General features: G+C 40.9%; 1 protein-coding gene across 1 annotated transcript in view; it reads left to right on the top strand.

Annotated features, from left to right (window-relative positions):
* Positions 1 to 20,176, top strand: part of LOC148515334 (solute carrier family 22 member 20-like) — a 48,538-nt gene extending 28,362 nt beyond the window's left edge. The window contains exons 6-10 of the mRNA XM_088480136.1: positions 10,662 to 10,777; positions 16,300 to 16,514; positions 17,034 to 17,142; positions 17,266 to 17,469; positions 19,846 to 20,176. Of these exons, the coding sequence (XP_088336262.1) occupies positions 10,662 to 10,777; positions 16,300 to 16,514; positions 17,034 to 17,142; positions 17,266 to 17,469; positions 19,846 to 19,954 (753 nt within the window). The 3' untranslated portion in view covers positions 19,955 to 20,176. The remainder of the gene's footprint in view (positions 1 to 10,661; positions 10,778 to 16,299; positions 16,515 to 17,033; positions 17,143 to 17,265; positions 17,470 to 19,845) is intronic.
* Positions 20,177 to 21,806: the final 1,630 nt, after the last annotated feature.

Here is a 21,806-nt window from a genome sequence, read left to right as displayed (position 1 = left end):
ATAAAAAATAAGAAAGAACATTTTGAATAAGTTAAGTTTACCAGTACGGGGTCAGTGGAATTCTGTATTGTATCTTAATAATTGTTTTGTTACAATAATTGATCCAACTCATAGGGGTAAACTTACTAAGATTCGAGTTTGCCCCGAGTTTGTTCGAGATCAAACACGCTGGACATCACAGGGACACGGGAGACTTTTGACAGCTGAAACACTCAAATTTACCAAGAATTGTGTTTTGCTGAATTGTGTTTTTCGATGATGTATGTGATCGTGTTTCTCCCCGAGTTCCCTGTGTCTGACCGCAGGCAAACACACCCGAACATGCAGCCTGCACATATCAGTGAGGTACGTGTAGGCTGCATGTGTGTATTCTGTTTAAAAAAAAATAAAAAATTTATGTGGGGTTCCCCCGTAAAAGCATAACCAGCCCTGGGCTCTGGGAGCCAGTCCTGGTTCTAAAAATATGGGGGACAAAATGTGTAGGGGTCCCCCGTATATTATGAATCAGCAGTGGGCTCTGTGAGTCTGTCCTGGTTTTCAAAATACGGGGAAAAAATTATATTTTTAAAACCAGCACCGGGCTCAAGCTAGCTGGAGTGTAATTCCACAGTCAGGAGACCCTTTCACCGGATCCCCTGGCCAAAGCATTAACACCCCAAACTAGTCAGCCCAGGCCGGGGATCCCAGGGGAGGTAAGGACCCCCAAATAAATGGGTCCCTCCTCTTCTGAGCACCCCAGACCTGGGCTGAAGCCCGGGGATCTTCTCTGCACCCCTGGCTGGTGGGTGCAGGGGTAATAGTGATAATAATAGTTGTATACTCTTGTTTTCACAGTGGGACTACAGGTGCCAGCGTGCCTGCCCTTTGGCACTTGTGGAACCACAAGTGCCAGCAGGCAGCCGGCATTGGTACCCCCACTGTGAAGAAAAATAGTTAAAAAATTACAGTACACACATACACCATGTAAAGTATAAGTTTATTGCACACAAAACAAACAAATACTATACTTACCTTGTCCCCGGTGATCAGTCCACTTCTCCAGTAGAATTCCCAGATTATCCCTAAAAAAAATAAAAAAATAATACTCACCTACCTCCTGGCGCAGGTTGGTCCTCTTCTCCAGTAGAGTCCCGGCCATGCAAATATAACAAACTGAGTAATGCGAACCACGGATAGTAAAGAGATGTATGTGTTCCGTTACTTGCCTGACGCCAGCCAATCAGAGGCCGTTCATTAACTGTGAGCCGCTTAGCTGTCAATCAACATAGGATTTATATTAATATTATGTATACATTTAGATTTATTTATTTGTATGTGTTTTTATAAACAGACTTTATATTAGTATGTATAAATTTATATTTATGTCACTACAGGAGTACGAATAGAGGATTTCAACCAATCTGCGCACAGCAGCCAAAATAGGAGTTCCCAATTCCGTTTGGATATCACCATATCCAAAAAATGAAATACTCTATTCATGCAAAAATGGAAAAAGGAGCTACACCTGGGTGCTAAAATGCAAATATATAAATGTACTATAAAGTATACATCCCTTAGAGTTGTAGGTCTTCCTGTGTGATCCTCTCCAGGACATAGGGGTTCGATGTTGTAGGATCTCCTCCTCATGGAACGTTTAACATCTGAAGAGAAATGACCATGTATAAATATTCCAAATATTTTAATACACTGATTTAAACAAAAAATATATTCTCCCAAGATCCCTCGTGTCACACCAGCGTACCACACTCACAGGAAAAACCAGATGTATAATTCTCAAAAGGTTTCTTTACAGTGTACCATCACCCGGAAAATTCTAAAGTATAGAATCAGGAAGACACTACTGCATACCATAACTCACATTAGTGAGGTGAAAACACACTTATAAAGGTTTCTTTAATGGGGGAGCTTCAAAGAGCATACCAGAACTCCCAATTTGGGATAGCAGGTATATATACGTATAAAGGTTTATTTTCCATGTACTGCAGTCTGGACTAACAGGAATGTGAATTATTCTATATCTCCTTACAACGAGGTATGTCTTATTATTCTGTGGATAACTACAAATTTTTTCCAAAGTAAATAACTTTTTGACATTTTCCTCAAGGGTGATTATTTTATATCTTTATGTCCTGGACAATTTTTATATGGTTTCTTTTTATGGTAGTTTTTTTGATAGAAGTTTTTTTAAAGTGAATGTTTTTTGCTGTTTTGAAATACATGAATTTGAAAAAAATTTTGGACCTGTGTTGGCGTTTGTAATTGCTGGAATTAAAATCTTTGGATTGCATCCAGGTGAGCTTTATATGCTATATAACAAGACAGGTATATGTGTTTTTTTTCCATAGTCAAATACATTAACCGGACCCCAATTTGGGAGGTCTTTTACATATATATATATATATATATATATTATATATATATAGTCTCAAAGTCCAGAACACCAGACGACGGCACACCTTTTTCATGTGCAAAAAATTGTTTTAATCCATAAAAACCATCAAAAGGTACATAGCCCAACAGCTAACAACGTCCGTTCATGTAAGCCAAAAAAATGCGACATGCAGTCAAGTAATGTAATTCCAGCATGATACTCATCGTTAGTTGAACCTTCGTTGTAGCAATAAAGTGTGGCCCGGCCCGACAGCTGTTTCGGTACCCTCCGGTACCTTCTTCCAAGGGCACTGCCACATACACTAAGGCCTCATGTCTTATAGCACCCTGACAACCTGCACCTGAAAACAAACGGCGTCAATCAACAGCACTCACCTGTAGATGATCTTCTCGCCTGGAACCTCGGGAAAGTGGAACCACGCGTCCAGCGAAAAACCGGAAGTGACGCGTGCGTTCCGCCGGACCTTGCCTTCCAGCAGCCGGAAATGATGTTCCGGTTGTTCTGTGCTATGTCTAAATACATTATATCAGTTTTAAAATACCATTAGTGCATTGTATTGATGCCAATGAGTTCAGGCCTGGCTATAAAGGTGCTACAAGGACAAACACACACAAATTAGACAATAACAACAAAAAAATCAAAGCAAGTCAGGAAGATGCATAGGCAAAAGGCATGTCAGAATATATGAAAATTAGTTATAGAAAGCAGTTCAAATTGAGTTCTTCATTTAGTTCACCAGGTGAGACTGTATGGCGATCATATATCCAGCGACACTCCTTTTGCAGTAAAAGTTTGTTACGATCGCCCCCTCTTATCAAAGGTGGTACATGGTCAATGGGCATTACTTTAAAGTCCAGCAGGTTATGGCACTTTTCAATAAAGTGTTTAGCAACTGGTGGAGTATTGCTGTCTATTCCAACAAACGCTTTGTGTATTGAAGATCTGTGTAAAGCTATTCGCTCCTTCAGCATGCGTACAGTTTTACCTACATGTAGCAGGCTACAAGGACATTTTATCACATACACAACATATTTGCTTTCGCAATTCAGTCAATGTTGTATCTAATATTCTTTGTTGGTATGTGGATCTTTGAAAATATCACCAGTTATCATAAATCTGCAGTTGATGCATCCTGAGCATCTAAACACGTAATTTTTCAATGTAAGCCAAGTATTTTGCTTTTTGATCCCAACATAAGATCTTGTTACAATGTCCTTGATATTATTACTACGCTTGTAGCTGATTAATGGGGGATCTTGACAGCTGATTGACAGGGCCGGGTCCAACTGCACAATGTGCCAATGGCGTAAAATTGCCTTTTTGATGGTTTGAGAACAGACTGAATATGTCGTGTTAAATATTAACCTCTAAGGTTTTTTATTTTTTATTTTGTTCTTTTTCAACAAAGCCAGTCTGTCGATTTGTAGACATTTATCTGTTGCATCTTTAATTTCCTTAGGGTCATAGCCTCTTTCAATAAATTTCTTGCCCATTTGTTGCAGAGCTTTAGGTAGCTCAGTATTATCAGAAGTAATACGTGTTACTCGCAATAGTTGTGAATACGGTAAACCTTTTTTCAGGGGCCATGGATGGAAACTATCTGCCACCAATAATGTATTTTTATCGGTTACCTTAGTGCAAACCGATGTTTTAAATAGACCATTTATTTTTTCAATCGTAACATCAAGATAATTAATGTTTACTTTATTAAAGTTGAGTGTAAACCTTATTGTGCTATTAATAGCATTCAAATAATCTACCATTTCCAAGAGACTTTTTTCACCTCCAGACCACACCATGAATACATCATCGATATATCGTACGTAAACTAGAATGTATTTAGCCAAAAAGTGACTCATGATGTTCTTTTTTTCATAAATGTGCATGAATAAATTAGCATACGCCGGGGCCATATTCGAACCCATCGCGGTGCCCCGGCGTTGCAAAAAAAATGTATTATCAAATAAAAAGTAATTTTTATGTAATATGATGTCAATTAATAAAGTAACAAAATCGACTGGTGGTCCCTCATAGTGTGGGCTGGAGGTGATCATCTCTTTAACTGCTTGCATTCCATCAGCGTGTGGAATGTTGGTGTATAAGTTAACAGTATCCATTGTAACAAGTAACACTTCCTTAGATGGACAGACAAAATTTCTCAACATATTTAGAAAATGTGTAGTATCACGTACATAATAATCAGTATTCTGAACAATAGGTTGTAATAAATAGTCTACATATTGAGAGATCGGTTGACACAAAGACCCTTGGGAGGAAATTATAGGTCTACTGGTGGTCTAGAAAGAGACTTGTGTATCTTCAGTAGAATATAAAGTAATGGAATAATCGGGTGCTCTTGTATCAAAAATTTGGAAAACGTCTCATCCACCCAACCATTAACTACTCCCATATTGATGATACCCTCAATCTCTCGTTTATACCTCCAGGTAGGATCACTCGTCAACTTCTGGTAGCACATTTCATCTTCGAGTTGTCTATAAACCTCTTTAATATAATCCATCCAATCTAGTATTACCATGCCGCCGCCTTTATCAGCGGGGCATATGATTATATTTTTATTGTCTCGTAGGGATTTAATTGCATCAGCTTGGTTATTTAGTCCACCAGGTGAGACTGTATGGAGATCATATATCCAGCGACACTCCTTTTGCAGTGTATATATATATATATAGATATATATATATATATATATTATGAGTAGTCTGTTTTGACCTCCTAAGTATGTTATGTCTTTTTAGCACGTTTTATTGTCATATGACATTATTTAAATTGTATAAAGATTGAATATTTTTATGCCACATCTTGGTGTCCTGAATCTCTTTGTCTCTGCCATATCTGGTTATTATTATATATTTTTTCATATTAGATTACTAGCACAACACCCGCAGTATCTGTTTCGCTTTCTACTTATATACCTGCTATCCCACATTGTGAGTTCTGGTACGCTCTTTGAAGCTCCCCCATTAAAGAAACCTTTATAAATGTGTGTTTTCACCTCACTGATATGAGTTATGGTACGTCGTAGTGTCTTCCTGATTCTATCCTTTTTAATTTTCCGGGTGATGGTACACTGTAAAGCAGTGGTTGGGGAACAGGGGTAAATTACCACACATGGGGTAAAAATTAAATTCCTGGGGGTAATGGACAGACAGCCGGGCATGCATATGAATCATTCTATAATATAGAATGATTCATAAGCACGCCCGGCTGTGCTGCAGGGAGGCTCTAAGCCGGACGCATGCTGAGATGTTATTACCAGCAGGAGCCTGGCTCCTTCCCTGCAGCGCCGTGTTGGCCGGAGGCTGGAGTTCTCTTCTGAACTCCAGCTTACGGCTCTCTCCATGCGCACTAAGGGAGAGAAGTCATGACGTCTCTCCCATAATTCCGAGGAGCAGCCGGGCGGACAGGACGGCGGTGTATGCATAAGCGGGGATTAAGGTAAGTGTTTTTTTTTTGTACAAGCGGCACTACAGGGGCATTATATGGGGGCACTACTACAGGGGCATTAAATGGGGGCACTACTACAGGGCATTATATGGGGCACTAGTACAGGGGCATTATATGGGGGCACTACTACAGGGGCACTATATGGTGGCACAGGGGCATTATTTGGGGGCACTACTATATGATTTCCTTCTTTCAAATCAATGGGGTAATGTCGGCGTATCTAAATATATTTTGGGGTAAAAGGTAAAGTTCCCTGACCCCTGCTGTAAAGAAACCTTTTGAGGATTATACATCTGGTTTTTACTGTGAGCGTGGTACGCTGGTGTGACACGTGGGATCTTGGGAGAATATATTTTTTGTTTAAATCAGTGTATTAAAATATTTGGAATATTTATACATGGACATATCTCTCCACATGTTAAACTGAGAATATAGTTTTAAAAACAGCAATGAGTTCAAAGGTGCTTATCTTAATGAATTAAAGACAAGAGTGCAGCTTCCCCAACGCGTTTCATCCAATGGGACTTTTTCAATTGGATGAAACTATACTCTCAGTTCATCTGTTTTTTAGTATATATTATTGGGCTTGTGCAATATATACCATTATGCATTTGCACTTTATTCCAACACTGTGGTGTTGAGATTTGTCGATATGCTTTTTCAAGCTATTATGTAATCCTTGCCCATTCATCTTGTAATTTTGTGCGTTTTTATTATATGTATTTATGTTAGTATGTCCTTATGAATTTTTGATTAAACTTCTTTATATATTTATTGCACTGTGCACTTTTTAAGTGACGCCTGTCGCTGTATCATTCGTTATTTTCAAATTTATTGTTTGGGATTTGCCCCAATCCTCACTTGTATTCAGCTGACACCTTTAGGTAGTGCGTCCTGTTATATATACTCGTTTCACTATATTTGTTCACTACAGTCTGAATTATTCAGTTTTATATTTATTTACTGTTGTTGGTTGGCGCCATAGTCATCACATATATTATATATATATATATATATATATATATTTATATTATATATTTATATATATATATATATATTAGCATATATATATAGAGATCCATAAATATTTGGGTGCAAGGTCATAACATAAATAGACAAAGGGTCCCCAAGTGTTGCCAAAAAGGGACTGAACAGCACTCCACTAATAGTGCAAAAATAGAAAATCATTTACTGATATGCCATCATAAGAAGCCATTATTGACAAGCCAGATTGTCAGGACAGAATAATATATTACACACAACTATACAAGTGTCACAAATCAAATTAATCAGCACAGTCACATTGCCTTGTGACTTAGACACATTTTTGGGAAAAAAAGATGCCCTGCAGTAGCAGAGTCTCACCAAACCTGGCGCGCTGTGCAGGGCTTTTTGGTGCAACTGCAGCAAAGATGTATAAGGATAAATCTGTAATTAGTACAGTAATATATTTGCTGTCTCTAGAAAACATACACTCTACAATTTTAATTGAATTATAATAAAAGACTTTGAAATGGTTTTATAACACTGCCAAAAAAATGCCTTTTTTATTATTATTTTTGGAATGCAGCTGACAGGGACACGTCTACTCCCACTAAGTACAGTAATATACGCTTGCCTCTAGGAGACACACACTCTTTAAATAATACAGTTTTAATTGAAATATAATAAAATACTTGAAGTGTTTTTTTAACACCGGAGAAAAAGAAAATCTTTTTTTTTTTTTTGCAATACATTTTTTGTTTTTTTAACGGAAAAGAGGTCTTTGTTCATTGGGGTGCAGCTCACTCAAGCACAGCACAGTACTTTTTTGACAAATAATCTTAAAGTTGAAATCGCACTGTCTCTGACCTCATATGTAGTACCCGGCAGCGCTGGCCTTAAACCCCATCATGGAATTAACCTCCTTCTCCCACTACCACAGGAATTAAGCTCCACCTCCCGGTAACGTCAACCATGAGTCTGAGGGAGGAAAAAGGCAGTGATGAGGGCTAGGCAAGGGGGTATGGCTCTCAGACAGTGGGACTGGAGGATAACGGAATGGGCTGAATCTTTTGTGCCTGGGTTCCCTGTGCTGTGCAGCAGCAGCTCTGTGTGGACACATAAGGGGAGACAGTTTCCAGAGGCCGTCCCCCATAACAGTGCACTAGTGAGAAATTACTCATTCTGAGCAGGGGCAGGCGGACTCTGGGGATGGTGCCTCATAACAGAGCAGCAGCGGGAGGTCAGAAGAGGCAGGCGGACTCTGGGAGATTGTGGTCTCTCATAGTACAACTGCGGCAGCGTGAGGTGAGCAGACTGGATGCAGGGGGAGACAGGCCCTGGAGGTACTCCGAGGCCCATAACAATCGCACCCACAGTAGCTATGCCTCTGCCCTACACTCTCCTGTGTGAAATAGTGCTTGATTACGAGGGAGGGACTCTTTTATTCAATCCTAAACATGCAAGATCCGACATTTCCAGGAAAGTTACGTTTTGCCTTTTTCTGAAACCCAGGTAGACCTGACCTGGGAATTGAACCTCATTGGAGGTTCAAGTGCTGTATGTTTGTATTTATGCAAAACGGAACCGCTCATCTCTCAATTCTATGCTTCAATATTTTGTGACTGTGGTTGTTATCCTGTGTAGGGAATTATTTGAGATTAAGGAATTGGTTTGAGGTTTTGGAGTTTCAGGAGTCATTGGTGCAAATTGTGTGTCAATTATTGCTACCATTCCTCTATTTGTGTGTGATATTTCTACAATCTTACCTTCTATTGTCTACATACAATATATTTCCTATTCCATTTTCTATATTGCCTGCCAATATTCCCATGTGTGAGTTTATTCTGTATCTTAATACTGCATTGTGAAATCTAAGACAGAATATCGTTTCATATGTATTAACCAAATTCTTCTGTCTAATCGCGATTTCTGCCATTGCCAACCATCGATTAACTTTGATGTCTATTGATATTTTCGAGTATTGCCTATTGTCATTTTCTCTGTTTTATTTACTTGTGAATTTATTTTATTTAATTTTCTACAATTGTTTCATTACATTTTCAACAACTGTGTGCTACTTTTATTTCCTGTTCTTTCAACTATTGTTGTTGACCCATGTTATGTTTTTTGTAGGTTGCCATCTACTTTTCTATATTTAATCTAAATAAGTATACCATTGTGGATTTTGGCAGCAAACCTAGGGGGAAATGTAATAGAGTCCTAGTTTTTGTGTGACTATGGACTCGCATCATTTCACAGCAAGTTTGATGCAAGTTTGTTCATAAATTTGTAATAGCTTGCAAATTGTAATGTGCAAGTGTCTAAGAAATGTAAGTCCATGCAAAGTTTTTCTGTGTGAGTTTCATTACAAGGTGTGAGTTTAGCAGAAGCATGCACAGATCAGTGAGATCCGTGCAGGCGTCTGCATGTTAAAAGTGCAAGCCGGTCCTGGTTGAGGAAATAACCGAAGACAAAATGAGTAGGGGTCCCCTGTATTATCTACAACCAGCACCGGGCTCTTACTAAAGGGGGGGGGGTCTAATGCCGCAGCTGGGAGACATGCTTCACGGGGTCCTCTGGACAAAGCATCCCCCCACAGTAGTTGGCCCAGACTGGGGATCCTGGGGAGATGGGGACTCCTCCAATAAAGGGGTCCCCCATCTCCAGGGTACCCCATGCTGGGGCTGAAGCTCGGGACTATCCTCCGCATCCCTGGCCGGTGAATGCGGGTTTGATAGTGTTTATTAATAGATATAAACTAAAATTGTCTTTTACAGGGGCACTATAGGCAACCTTCCCCACATGCCTGTACTTGGAGAACCACAAGTACCAAGTGCCAGCAGTCAGATCTGCAATGCTGTCAGACACCCTCTATTTCCTTCAGACGCCTCCTGCAGCGTTAGAATGTTTACACACAGCAGCTGCATCCAAATACGCAGCTGCTGTGTGTTCTGCATCCACATCTGAATCAGGCCTTCTGTTTCTGTTGCCCTCCTGTGTGCCAGGGGCAAAGACAGACTGGAGAAAGCACACAGTGATATGCCCTCGATTTAAGTGTAGGTCGGTAAATGGATCTGCTGTCGAAAGGTGTCTAAGGTAGTCTCCTGTTAGCATAAGCTACAGCAGGTTTGCACTCCCTAGGGTCCCAATGAGAGTCCACTGTAGAAAAAATGAAAGTATAATAAGTGTAAGTATGTGTGTGAATACTGTTCTCCAATCATGTACAACCCAGTGCCTGACTCCTGTTGTCCGGCAATTGGCTTGGTCACTTCATGCTGTATGTCTCTCTGCTATAACGTTATCCCCCCCGGCGGTTCATCCTGTTCTGGTTATTGGAAAATAAGGGGAATCCCACACTGTTTTTTTCCAATGCCAGCCCAGGCTTAGGCGGGTTATGTTTTTTTTTCTTTTTTGGGGGGTTTTGGGTTGGACACTGCAAACTATTTTTATCTTTTTAAACAAAATGAAGCCTGCACAAATCATAGTGATCTGTGCAATGTTTGTCTACTGTGTAGGTTCTAGGTTTTAATAGAATAGAAACCACTGCCATCTGAATATGCCACAGCTGGTTGTCGTTTAGAAACCGCCAGGGATCGATGGCGGTTTCAGTTTAGACTTCAAAATCGACCTTTAGTTAATGTTACCAATTTGACATTGAAACCACCATCAATTGACACCAAACCCGCCTTGCCCCTTGCGTCTTAAATTATTTACCTACCCCCTATTGTTTGCATGTGAGGGGACTTACAATCGTCCCATTTGTATGATGCTATGACAGTTTGTAAATAAGTGATGATAATAACAGTCTCTTTTGTAGGTACTCATCTCTCACATGCAGTCGGAGTTAAATAGCATAAAGCATGCTCATTCCCCACTGGACCTTTTCCGCACTCCAGAAATGCGCAGGACTACTGTCTGTCTTATGTTGGTCTGGTAAGTGATCTTGTTTACAGATCTTCCTCTGTGGTCACAAATCTATGTATTTCACAATTGTTATTCACAGTAAACATTTCCATGTTTGACCCTAATAATCATTCTCAGTAGTAAGAAAATCAAGATGACAGTATTCTACTCCCTAATCCCTCTTTGTCTTCGGTATCCCCATCCCTTTGTATTATTGAAAACCAAATAGAAATACTTAAAAAATTAAATTAGGATGCTCTTTTATAGAAATGAACAAATTGTAACTATTCAACCCTTGAACTACAAGTTCCAACATGCTGTCTATATAAGACAAGGCCGTAACTAGGGTAGTGCGACCAGTGCCACGGCACAGGGCAGCGCAGGGCAAGGGGCACTGTTTGGGCCTGTCAAATTTCCTGTTTATTATCATTCTCACTTGTAGCTTCCTCTTCCTTTATCCCCATCATCTCCTGGCCTCCCCTATCTTCCCTTGTCCTTCCCCATGAGGCCATGGCCCTTTTTCAGGTGCACTATATCTTGGTCCTATTTAAAAAATGGGGGGGGGAGCAATGATCTCTCTGGCACAGGTCACCAAAAAGTCTAGTTATGGCTCTGATAGAAGATGCTGGTGATTAAAGTTTAATAGCAGTTAGAGATAGCATGTTGACTAGGGGGGTGATTCAGTACTGGATGAAATTGCCAAGCTGCACGCAGGCAGCTTTGCAATTCCGTCCTTGCAAATATACAAATGCAGAAGGAGGTGTATGACACCCCCTGCTATATTTGCGATCCCATCACCAAGGTCGCGATGGTGGATGGTGCTGGGCCGCCGGCTAGCTGAGTAAGATGGTATACTGCAAAGTGAACACTAGCCCTGGAACCTGCACCCTACTCAGAACCAGCCCAAGACAATAGCACACATCAAAGGGAAACCAATACAAGGTCAGCACAATAGTATAACCATTCAGCCTTAAGTGAACTACAGAGTGCGGAGTTAACAGACTACAGGTAACTTGTATGCACTGTCCTAATAGTAGCAGCCAGCGGCACCAACGTAGAGCGGGATCCACGGAAATGGTACAAGCTGTGATACACAGCAGCAGATGGGATGAGCCGCAGATGCGCATGCCGGCTTGGAGCTGAAAGAGGACAAGTCTATATGCAGCGTGGAAGCTGCAGCACTGACAGATGACAGTGATACACAGCAGCAGATGGAATGCAGGCAATGGCTTACAGAGAGCAGCACTGAAAAGCTTAGGATAGTAAACAGTGAGTAGCGCACAAAGTAACAATAGAGATCACTGGAGACAAAATAACAGGGAGTGAGACCTGGAGCATAGAACTATCCTGAGAAGGAACACATTCTTCAGGCAATGAGTTGAATCCAAGGGCTGGATTAAATAGGGGTGGTGAAATGTCATTGGCCTGGCTGACCAGGTGAGCACACAGGTGCATCAGGCAATTACAGGGAAGTGTCTCTGAGGTGTTTTGAACACAGAAATCAATGAGTGTTTCAATCTGTTTAGGATGCTAAGATCCCAATTCGTGACACCTCAGATCTGCGCTGGCACTGCTGCATGTGCATCTGGCGTTTGCCCTCCTGTAGATTCCTGCAGCGGCGGTGTCCCGATGGCTAGTTTTTCACCTTTTACCTTGACACTTACCCCTGTCAACTGTCTCGTGGATGTGTGTAGTTTGCCTGGGACATCTGCTCTGATCATGCTGGCTACAACACTTCTGTGTATGCATTTGGACTGTGCTCTCCTTTCCACATTGATTATTTATCTGGGTCCTTTCCTGTCTGTGAACACTACTAGTCTTGATTTGAATCGCAGGTGTAGTTCTGACTCTCAGTACTGCAGATATGTTTGTTCTCTCTGCATGTTGTGCCCTCCACCACTCAGAATGCTACTGGCAGACCACCTGAATCCACCAATTCCTGCGAGACCCAGATTATAAACATCCTCCTCTGATAGCATTCTGGGCCTAAACATCTCGTTACTTCCCATGGTGTACAGATTGTGCTATTTCTGTCCCCCTGTGTACAAGTGTATCCCAGGCTCCTGCTGGCAGCAACCCCTGGTGCATCCGGAAATCCTGCTGGTTCCCAGACCAGTTAATTCAGTATTCCTATTGGTAGCAATACCTGGCACATCTGGAAATCTTGCTGGTTCCCAGACCAGGTCATCTAGTAATCCTGCTAACAGCTATATCTGGTGTATCCAGAAATCCTGCTGGTTCCCAGACCAGTTCATCTAGTAATCCTGCTAACGGCTATACCTGGCGTATCCAGAAATCTGCTGGTTCCCAGACCAGTTCATCTAGTAGTCCTGCTAAAAGCTATACCTGGCGTATGCAGAAATCCTGCTGGTTCCCAGACCATTTCATTCAGCAATCCTGCTAATAGCTATACCTGGTGCATCCGGAAACCCTGCTGGTTCCCAGACTAGTTAAGTTAGCAATCTTGCTAATAGCTATACCTGGGAGATCCGGAAATCCTGCTGGTTCCCAGACCAGTTCATTCATCAAGTCTACCTTCTGGTATTCTGTCCAGCTCAGCAAGCCTTCCTGCCGGTCCCAGTCCGGTTCCTCCAAATTATCTACTGGTTCTCAGTCCAATTCTGCAAGCCTACCTACTGGTATCCTGTCCAGCTCAGCAAGCCTTCCTGCTGGTTCCAGTCCGGTTCATCCAAGTTATCTATTGGTTCTCAGTCCAATTCTGCAAGCCTACCTACTGGTATTCCGTCCAGCTCGACAAGCCTTCCTGCCGGTCTCAGGCCAGTTCCACCAAGTTTTCTACTGGTTCCATTCCAACATTACAAGTTTCCTGTTCCTGTCATTTATCATCAAAGGCAGTTCTCACTACCAGACAATTCTTATGCAAATAGAGCTATTAACCTCATCCATGGTTCCAGTCAAGCCGGTCTCCGCTGAATCAAGTTCAACACCTGAGTCAGGTAACTCTCAGACACCAAACGGTCCGGCGGAGTATGGCCATGGCCATCTTGGATTTTTCCACGACTACATCTGCCAACCAGATTCCAGCAGCCGCGCTGACATGACCTGCTCAGCCAATAGGTGTCCTACTTAAACCATTTCCTGTAGCCAGCCCATTGCCAAAACAACCCTCTTCTCCCTGAGAACAGGCTCCTGGCTATAGTTGCTTCCAGCTTTGCTCCAGTTTCTGTATCTAACTCAGGCCCTGATTCAGAGCCGCTCGTAAGCGGCCGCTCGTTCGTTCTGACCGATGTACGCACATCTGCGCATGCGTACGGTTTTTAATACGCATGCGCGAACCAGTCAGTGCGGCCGAAAATCGTTTGTTCGCTATATAGCGAATGCCTGCTATTTTGAGTGACAGAAGGAGGCGTATGTGGGTGGTAACAGGGGAAGGTGCTTGAAAACGGGGGTGTGGAATTAGATCGCAGGCGTGCTTAAAGGTCAAAACGGGCGTTTTAAGGGAGTGCATAATTAATACAGCAGCGTCATTGACCACATCACTTGTTTTTTTTTTACTCAGAACTGCTCGCAAAATAGCGGTTGAAAAAACCAGCCACAAGAATAGCGAGCAGTTCATACGCTGTTCGATGTACTCGATTAATCTAATAAATAGCGGATATGACGTATGGTGCGAGCGGCAAGGGGACGTATTTTTCTAAATTACAACCGCAAGTTTTGTTCGCTCGTTCAGACTTAGAGGCGTGAACAGACCGCAATTAGCGAACGGTTCATTTGAATAGCCACCCCTTGTTTTAGAATGAATGACCGCAAATAGCGAGCGGCTCTGAATCAGGGCCTCAGCCTTCAGTGATATGTACTTACAAAGTGCATCTGACTCAGCCTTCAATGTTCTGCATTTAAACAGTGTATCTGCATCTGACTAGGTCTTCAGTGATCTGCATTTAAGTGCATACTGTATCTGACTCAATCTCCAGCTACCTGCGTATAAGTGCATCCGCATCTGTTCAGTCTGCATTCATCCCAAGCATCTATCTAACATCTTGACTGTTCTGCACTTCTCTTGCAGGCTGACACCGGTACTACAGACACTTCGCTGTGGTCACATCTAATGCCTGTCTCTCCTTACTACAGTCCTGAGTACACTATAATCAAGACATTATACTTTATACTAGTATTTTAGTAAAAACTGCATTATACAGTCAGGTGCATAAGTATTGGGACATTGACAGAATTTTCATATTTTGGCCTCTATTCACCACAATGGCTTTGAAATGAAACAAACAAGATGTGCTTTAACTGCAGACTTTCAGATTTAATTTGAGGGTAATTACATCCAAATCAGGTGAACGGTGTAGGAATTACAACGGTTTCTATATGTGCCTCCCACTTTTTAAGGGGCCAAAAGTAATGGGACTATCAACTCAAAAGCTTATATTATATGCTCATATTCAGTCAAATGCTTCAGAACTCATTGGACGGCACTTCACAGTGCAGATGGACAATGACCCGAAGCATACTGCAAAAGCAACCAAAGAGTTTTTTAAGGCTAAATAGTGGAATGTTATGCAATGGCCAAGTCAATCCCCTGACCTGAATCCGATTGAGCATACATTTCACTTGATGAAGACAAAACTGAAGGGAAAATGCCCCAAGAACAAGCAGGAACTGAAGACATTTGCAGTAGAGGCCTGGCAGAGCATCACCAGAGATGAAACCCAGCGTCTGGTGATGTCTATGCGTTCCAGACTTCAGGCTGTAATTGCCTGCAAAGGATTTGCAACAAAGTATTAAAAAGTGAAAGTTAGATTTAAGATTATTTAGTTTGTCCCATTACTTTTGGCCCCTTAAAAAGTGGGAGGCACATATAGAAACCGTTGTAATTCCTACACCGTTCACCTGATTTGGATGTAATTACCCTCAAATGAAATCTGAAAGTCTGCAGTTAAAGCACATCTTGTTTGTTTCATTTCAAAGCCATTGTGGTGGTGAATAGAGGCCAAAATATGAAAATTCTGTCAATGTCCCAATATTTATGCACCTGACTGTATCTGTTCATTCACAAACACCCATACATATCCTTCAAGTAGTGGTCTAGATGAGTAGGAGCTTAATTAAGGCCTCAAACTTCCACGACTCTCCCACGTACAAAGCTAATTCCAAGTTTCCTGATCTGAATATACAAAACCTCAGTATATTATGCAGAATAATATTAGTATTATTACCAGTTGTTTATATAGCGCACACATATTCCGCAGCGCTTAACAGAGAATATTTGCCCCAATAGAGTTTACAATCTATATTCCCTACTACATGTACACACTAGGGTTAATATTTGTCAGTAGCCAATTAACCTACCAGTATATTTTTGGAGTGTGGGAGGAATCTAGTGTGACTGTAGGAAACCCATGCAAGCACGGGAAGTATATACAAACTCTACTCATTTAGACCCATTCTGGCCTTCAAACCCAGGACCAGCGAGGCAGAAATGCTAACCATTATACTTTTGTATGGTTACGATGCATATAATATTTTACCAGTACATTCGTTTACTTTCTCCTCAAGATTCTCTGATAATTTTATTTCTCCTCAAGGTTCTCCACCAGTTTTGCATTCTATGGCCTTGGTATGGATCTGCAGAATTTTGGAATCAGTATTTTCTTGCTGCAGTTTGTCTTTGGAGCCATAGATATACCAGCAAAGCTGGCAGGTGCCATTCTAATGAGCTATATTGGGCGCCGAGTGACACAGTCTGCATCTCTGATCTTGGCTGGAGTAGCATTGCTGTGTAATGCTTTTATACCTCAAGGTGGGTTCACCAGAGCTTATTTGATATCATCTACAGGTATATGTGTCCTAAATTTCTGTCATAAATGTTTTATAACTTTATTGAATTTCAATATAGCTGTCTCTCCACAATATTCAGCTCAAGCAAAAGCTGGTTTACAGCTTCCCTGTATAAAATAGATTGGCGTGGGCACTCATACATTCCTATAGGCCAGTTTTAGCTTCAGGTAACAGTCTGAGTAGATTACAGCTGTGGTAACTACAATCAAAACATTTAATTTCCCATCCACACAATGTGAAACCTGCCTCAGATCGGTCAGCAGGGGGCGCAATCTACAAGGGAATTTTGGTCTGGAAAAAAAGTGTGCACCCTACATCAATCTTCAATCAGCCGTTTTTTCTAGCTGGTGCAGTTATACAATTGAAGCATATGACTGATTGGTTGGTCTTTTTTTTTAATGGAGCTAAGATTTACTTTGCTTAGGGCTTTTATATTAAAACTAAATTATCTTAAATGAACTATTCCCTTGCTCTCTTTCAGAGCTGAAGAATGTGCGAATAGTTATGGCTGTGCTTGGCAAGGGCTGTCTGGCATCATCATTTTGCTGTGCTTACCTGTACTCTAGTGAGCTTTTTCCTACTGTTATCAGGTAATTTGGTAACTTACACGCCGGATAACTTTATACATGATCACTGGCAGTCTCTGATCACTGAAGCTGCGTTGTGAAACCATTTAGGCATCATTACTCAAATGTCTCCCTTACGTCACGCAGACAGAGTGGAATGGGAGTCGTGGCAATGAAAGCTCGGATGGGTTCTATGGTTGCTCCACTGGTGCTGATGTTATCAGAAATATCTCCTATCTTTGCCCCTGCGATTTATGGAGTGGCAGCAATAATATCTGGAACAGCAGCAGTATTTCTAAGTGAAACCTGCAACCGACAATTGCCGGATACTATAGAGGAAGTGGAAGCCAGGTAATAGACCATTTATTCAGAGGCCTAGTCTATATATAGCACTTATATCAGCAATAGGGTACAAACAACTTTGTTGAGTGGCACCTATATCCAGATACATCCAACTCTAAAACTGCAGTATTTTGGTGTAGGGTGAACAAATGTGTATACTTCTGCCTAATGATAACGTATAGTAGGTATGTTGTTTGATAGTGATAGCAGTAAATCTTAAGGTACGTATCTACTTAGCATCTGTGAAACGAGTGCACAATTACGACATTGTAACCGTGCTGTCGTTTCACAGTCTGTGATGTACCTACACTAAACGTTCAGTCTAGGCACATCAATCATCCCCGAACATGGGCAACCTGACGACGACATCAGGTTGACCAGCATGTTCGGGAGATAATAGATGTCAAAAACGACCAGCAGGTGCGCGCGCATCGCTGGTCGTTTTTTACATTAAACTGCAAGATTTGTGCCCGATTTTCAAAGGATTGAACGTTAACGGCGTCGTTAACGTTCAGTCGCCTGGTAAAATCGGGTAGTGGATATGCACCTTAAGAGTCACATGATCCAATTTGCACACAAAAATAATAATACAATTAAGAGGGGAATTCAATATGAAACGTAAACTTCGCTGTCAAAGTTTACGTTTCATATCGGAGCTTTTACCTGGGATAAAGTATCGGGCGTACGCCCGCTTATCCCCGTATTCAATATGAAACTAACGAAAACGGGAGCCTGCGAAGTGGGATTTGCGTAAAGTTACGAAATTTTCCTTAAAAAAATTGTAGGACCCCCCTAAAGTTGTAAAAACATGGGGGATCACTATGGGTACCCCCGTTTTAGCCTGTAAATGAAAGTCGGGGATTTAAATAGCTGCAGCAGGTGTTTTTTCCCGACATTGAAGAAGTGTTGCAGAAGAGCACTTAGGTTATTTTTTTTGTTTTTTAAGTGGTCCCATCAAATTTGGGAATGGGTACTAGCATATTTTGATGTCCCTAAAGTAAGTTTTTTAAAATTCTGCAATTGTGCACCTGCTGCTATAAATCTATTCTAGAAAACACCTGCCGCATACTTGCAGAATAGCCCTGAACCTATTTCCCTATTGTTAAACAATTTTTTCCCATTTTTTTTTTCACCCCAATTGTTAAATTAATTTTTTGGGGTGTCCCTATTTTTTAAAAAACTTTTTTTGACAGTTATTTTTTAAATGTCATTCCCAGGGGTGCAGGCTATTTTTTTTAAGCCTGCACCCCTAAACCCCAATTCTGCACTTTTTTTCGACACCTATTCAATGGTGAAAAGTTATCCCCGTTTTTTTATCAAAGACTTTCCGAACCTGCGAAAAGTCTTTTAAATTGAATACGGTGTAAAACTAAAACCTGCGATAATGACGTCATAGGTACGATATTAATGCAAAAATAGAGTTTTTGCTCCCATATTGAATACCCCTGTTAGTGTCATATACATGAGAAAATACAATAATTAAGCCACAATACTTTGGAGGGGTCAGTACACAAAGAACCAATCGGAAGTGTCCAGATAGTGCTGAACGCCACCATCCAGATCCAGTACCCACAAGAGTTATGTCTCTTATGTACAGTAGACACAGCTGGTATTGCGCCCACATCTAATTATGATGTATATCTAGGGAAAGTGCTACACATATGGAAACACACCCTTAATGTACTTCTGTGAATTGTTTTCACATGCCCTTTCCAGGTACAAGAGGCCACAAGTTTAACATATGCATGAATCTAATATGTATGCACAGTAAGGAAATACCTATTATTTCACCATAAACATTAACACAACTTTTAGGGGTCTATGGTGAAGAGCCCTGTTTAACTATTCATGAAGCGGGTGACCGTGGAGAAGTTCGTGACTTCTCTAGCGACGGCCCCGCTCCGTGCCTGGATCGCTTTCCCATACAGTAGTATGGGGAGAGCGATCCATAGAATAAGGAAGAGCTCCGCTTTCTGTTCCTCTGCAGTGTACAGATTCGCCATCTCGGGATGCAATAATCTGTATTTCAGAACAAAAAGAGCAGAGGAGTTAAATACGTCCCAGTTCTCTGCCCATCACCTGGCACTTGCTCTGGCCCCTTTCATAGACCAGCGGCCATTGAAGAAGCTATGTAGTGACCTGCTAATCACAGCTTAATTAGGTTTTGATCTCAGTTCTCCCAAATAATAATTGCATGCTAAATATAATGTTAATTAGATAGATAGATATCTAAGATTTCAACTCTTTGACGTCATGATATGATGTTGAGGGGCTGGCACACTGGAAGTACCCTACTACTGGCTGCCCCTGTCTCTGTTACTGTCATGGAATATATAACCCTGATGTATGTGTCTCCGTCCTAATAGTTAATTATCCTATTTTCAGGTCCAAAGGTAAAGATGTACAAAGGATTATCCCAAAAGAGGAAGTACCCCTTGCACAGAAACAGTCTCAAGCTCAGTCATCAAAAAGACTCTTGGTAGATACTGTGTAATAATCCTCTATCTGGGAAATAATTTAAGAACGTTTAATGACACAACACAGACCTCCGATCAATATGGAGCTTCAGCTACCGCCAGTAGTTATTTCATTTAAAGACAGTGGTGCCCTAATGCAAAATGTGCTAAATTTATTTTTTCACTGTAGCTTCACTTGGCCTAAATTAACTGCACTGACTCCTTAACATGTTTGTAAAGAATGTGAAGTCTAATCTAACAGCAATAACATAGGCTCTGTTACAATAGAAATCTTACCATAAGCACTTAGGGCTCAAGCCAATTAGGTGCGAATAGCGAGTAGCGAGTTTGTTTCTTGAAACTCGCACACTTCACAGCGAAGTGCGCTCCCAAAAATTCTCCAATCCAATTAAAAATGCCTATTCGCACTACTCGCAGCAGAGGGGTGCTAATTGACTGCCAAATGATAGTTGCGAGAAAAGCATGAAAATATGGGGAGACCATCCTGGAACCCCCAAAATGGACAATTTCATTAGCAGGACCATATAGAAGGCTGTTTGTGGGCATCAGTAAGATACTGTAGGTTTTTAAATGGTGTCAAATGACTGATTTGTGTGGGGGGGGTTTAAATGCAAGAAAATGATTTAAAAAAAAAACTTTTTTCATTTAATCTCGAACGAATTAAATGAAAAATGCAAAAAAAAAGTAGGAAAAAGGGTGATTTTGGGGTACTTTGAGGGCTCCTTGAAAAATGTTAAAATTATACAAAACAATTATTTTTCAACTAAAAAATTATTGTAATTAAATTTGGGGTGCCTAAACTAACGAAAAAGTTGATTTTGGGGTAATTTGAGGACATTTTTTTTACCCCCAAAAATGAAGTAATTATTGGGCTAATTAAGTTAATTAGAAACTTCCACATGTGGCTCCAACCTAACTTTAACCACCCCGTACATTGTTGACATAGTTACAGACACCGTAACGCAGTGACGTTACTCGTCACATGCGGACTCGGCCTGACTTTACCGACTCTACACATCAGCTATAATGACACTCTCAATCGGTAATTAACCGTTCCACACCCTATCGACTAGGTGTATGGAGACCCATATGTTTACCATAGTGTTCAATAAACCCTCGATTTCTCACAATCAATATGCATTCCGTTGCTATGGGGACAGGCGCCATTTTGGATTTATGTGGCTCCATAATACTGTTGCTCTTTTGTATACTAGCACCATGGTAACGGACACCATCTTTAAATTTAATTACAAATAATTTTAAAGGGAGAAACATTAATCTCCTTAACAGGATGACAAAAAATATTATTATACAAAGCATATAGATTTTACAGATATATTATTAATATAACAACAAAATTCCTTTGGGAATTCCTTTCCCCACTTACTGGATAGATGCTTATGCTTCTCAGTCCAACTGCTACACTAACCTTTCTCATTCAATCCTCCTTTTTAACCTCTAGCAACTATGTCATCACTTCCTCCTAGATTTCATTGGTGATTCAGTACAACATTTGGTTTATAGTATCATAATCCTTTTTATTTATTTAGAATCGTCTAATTGATAGGAATTAATAAAAAAATCCCAGCATCCATCTTGATTTTGTAGTCTTTTTTCCCATTGGTTAAGTATGCCCATGTGATAAACTTACTTCCGACCCATGTTGCCGTTGTCATGGTTACAAACTCCGGCTAACAATCATATAGGTCTCACAGTGACAACGCTCGTCACATGTGGCTCCAACCTAACTTTAACCACCCCGTACATTGTTGAAATAGTTACAGACACCGTAACGCAGTGACGTTACTCGTCACATGTGGACTCGGCCTGACTTTACCGACTCTACACATCAGCTATAATGACACTCTC

Source organism: Taudactylus pleione, unplaced genomic scaffold (genome assembly GCF_031769625.1).
Source record: "Taudactylus pleione unplaced genomic scaffold, aTauple2 ptg000250l, whole genome shotgun sequence".
Lineage (NCBI taxonomy): Eukaryota > Metazoa > Chordata > Amphibia > Anura > Myobatrachidae > Taudactylus > Taudactylus pleione.
Note: the sequence above shows the minus strand (reverse complement) of the source record. Positions and strands in the feature narration are given on the sequence as shown.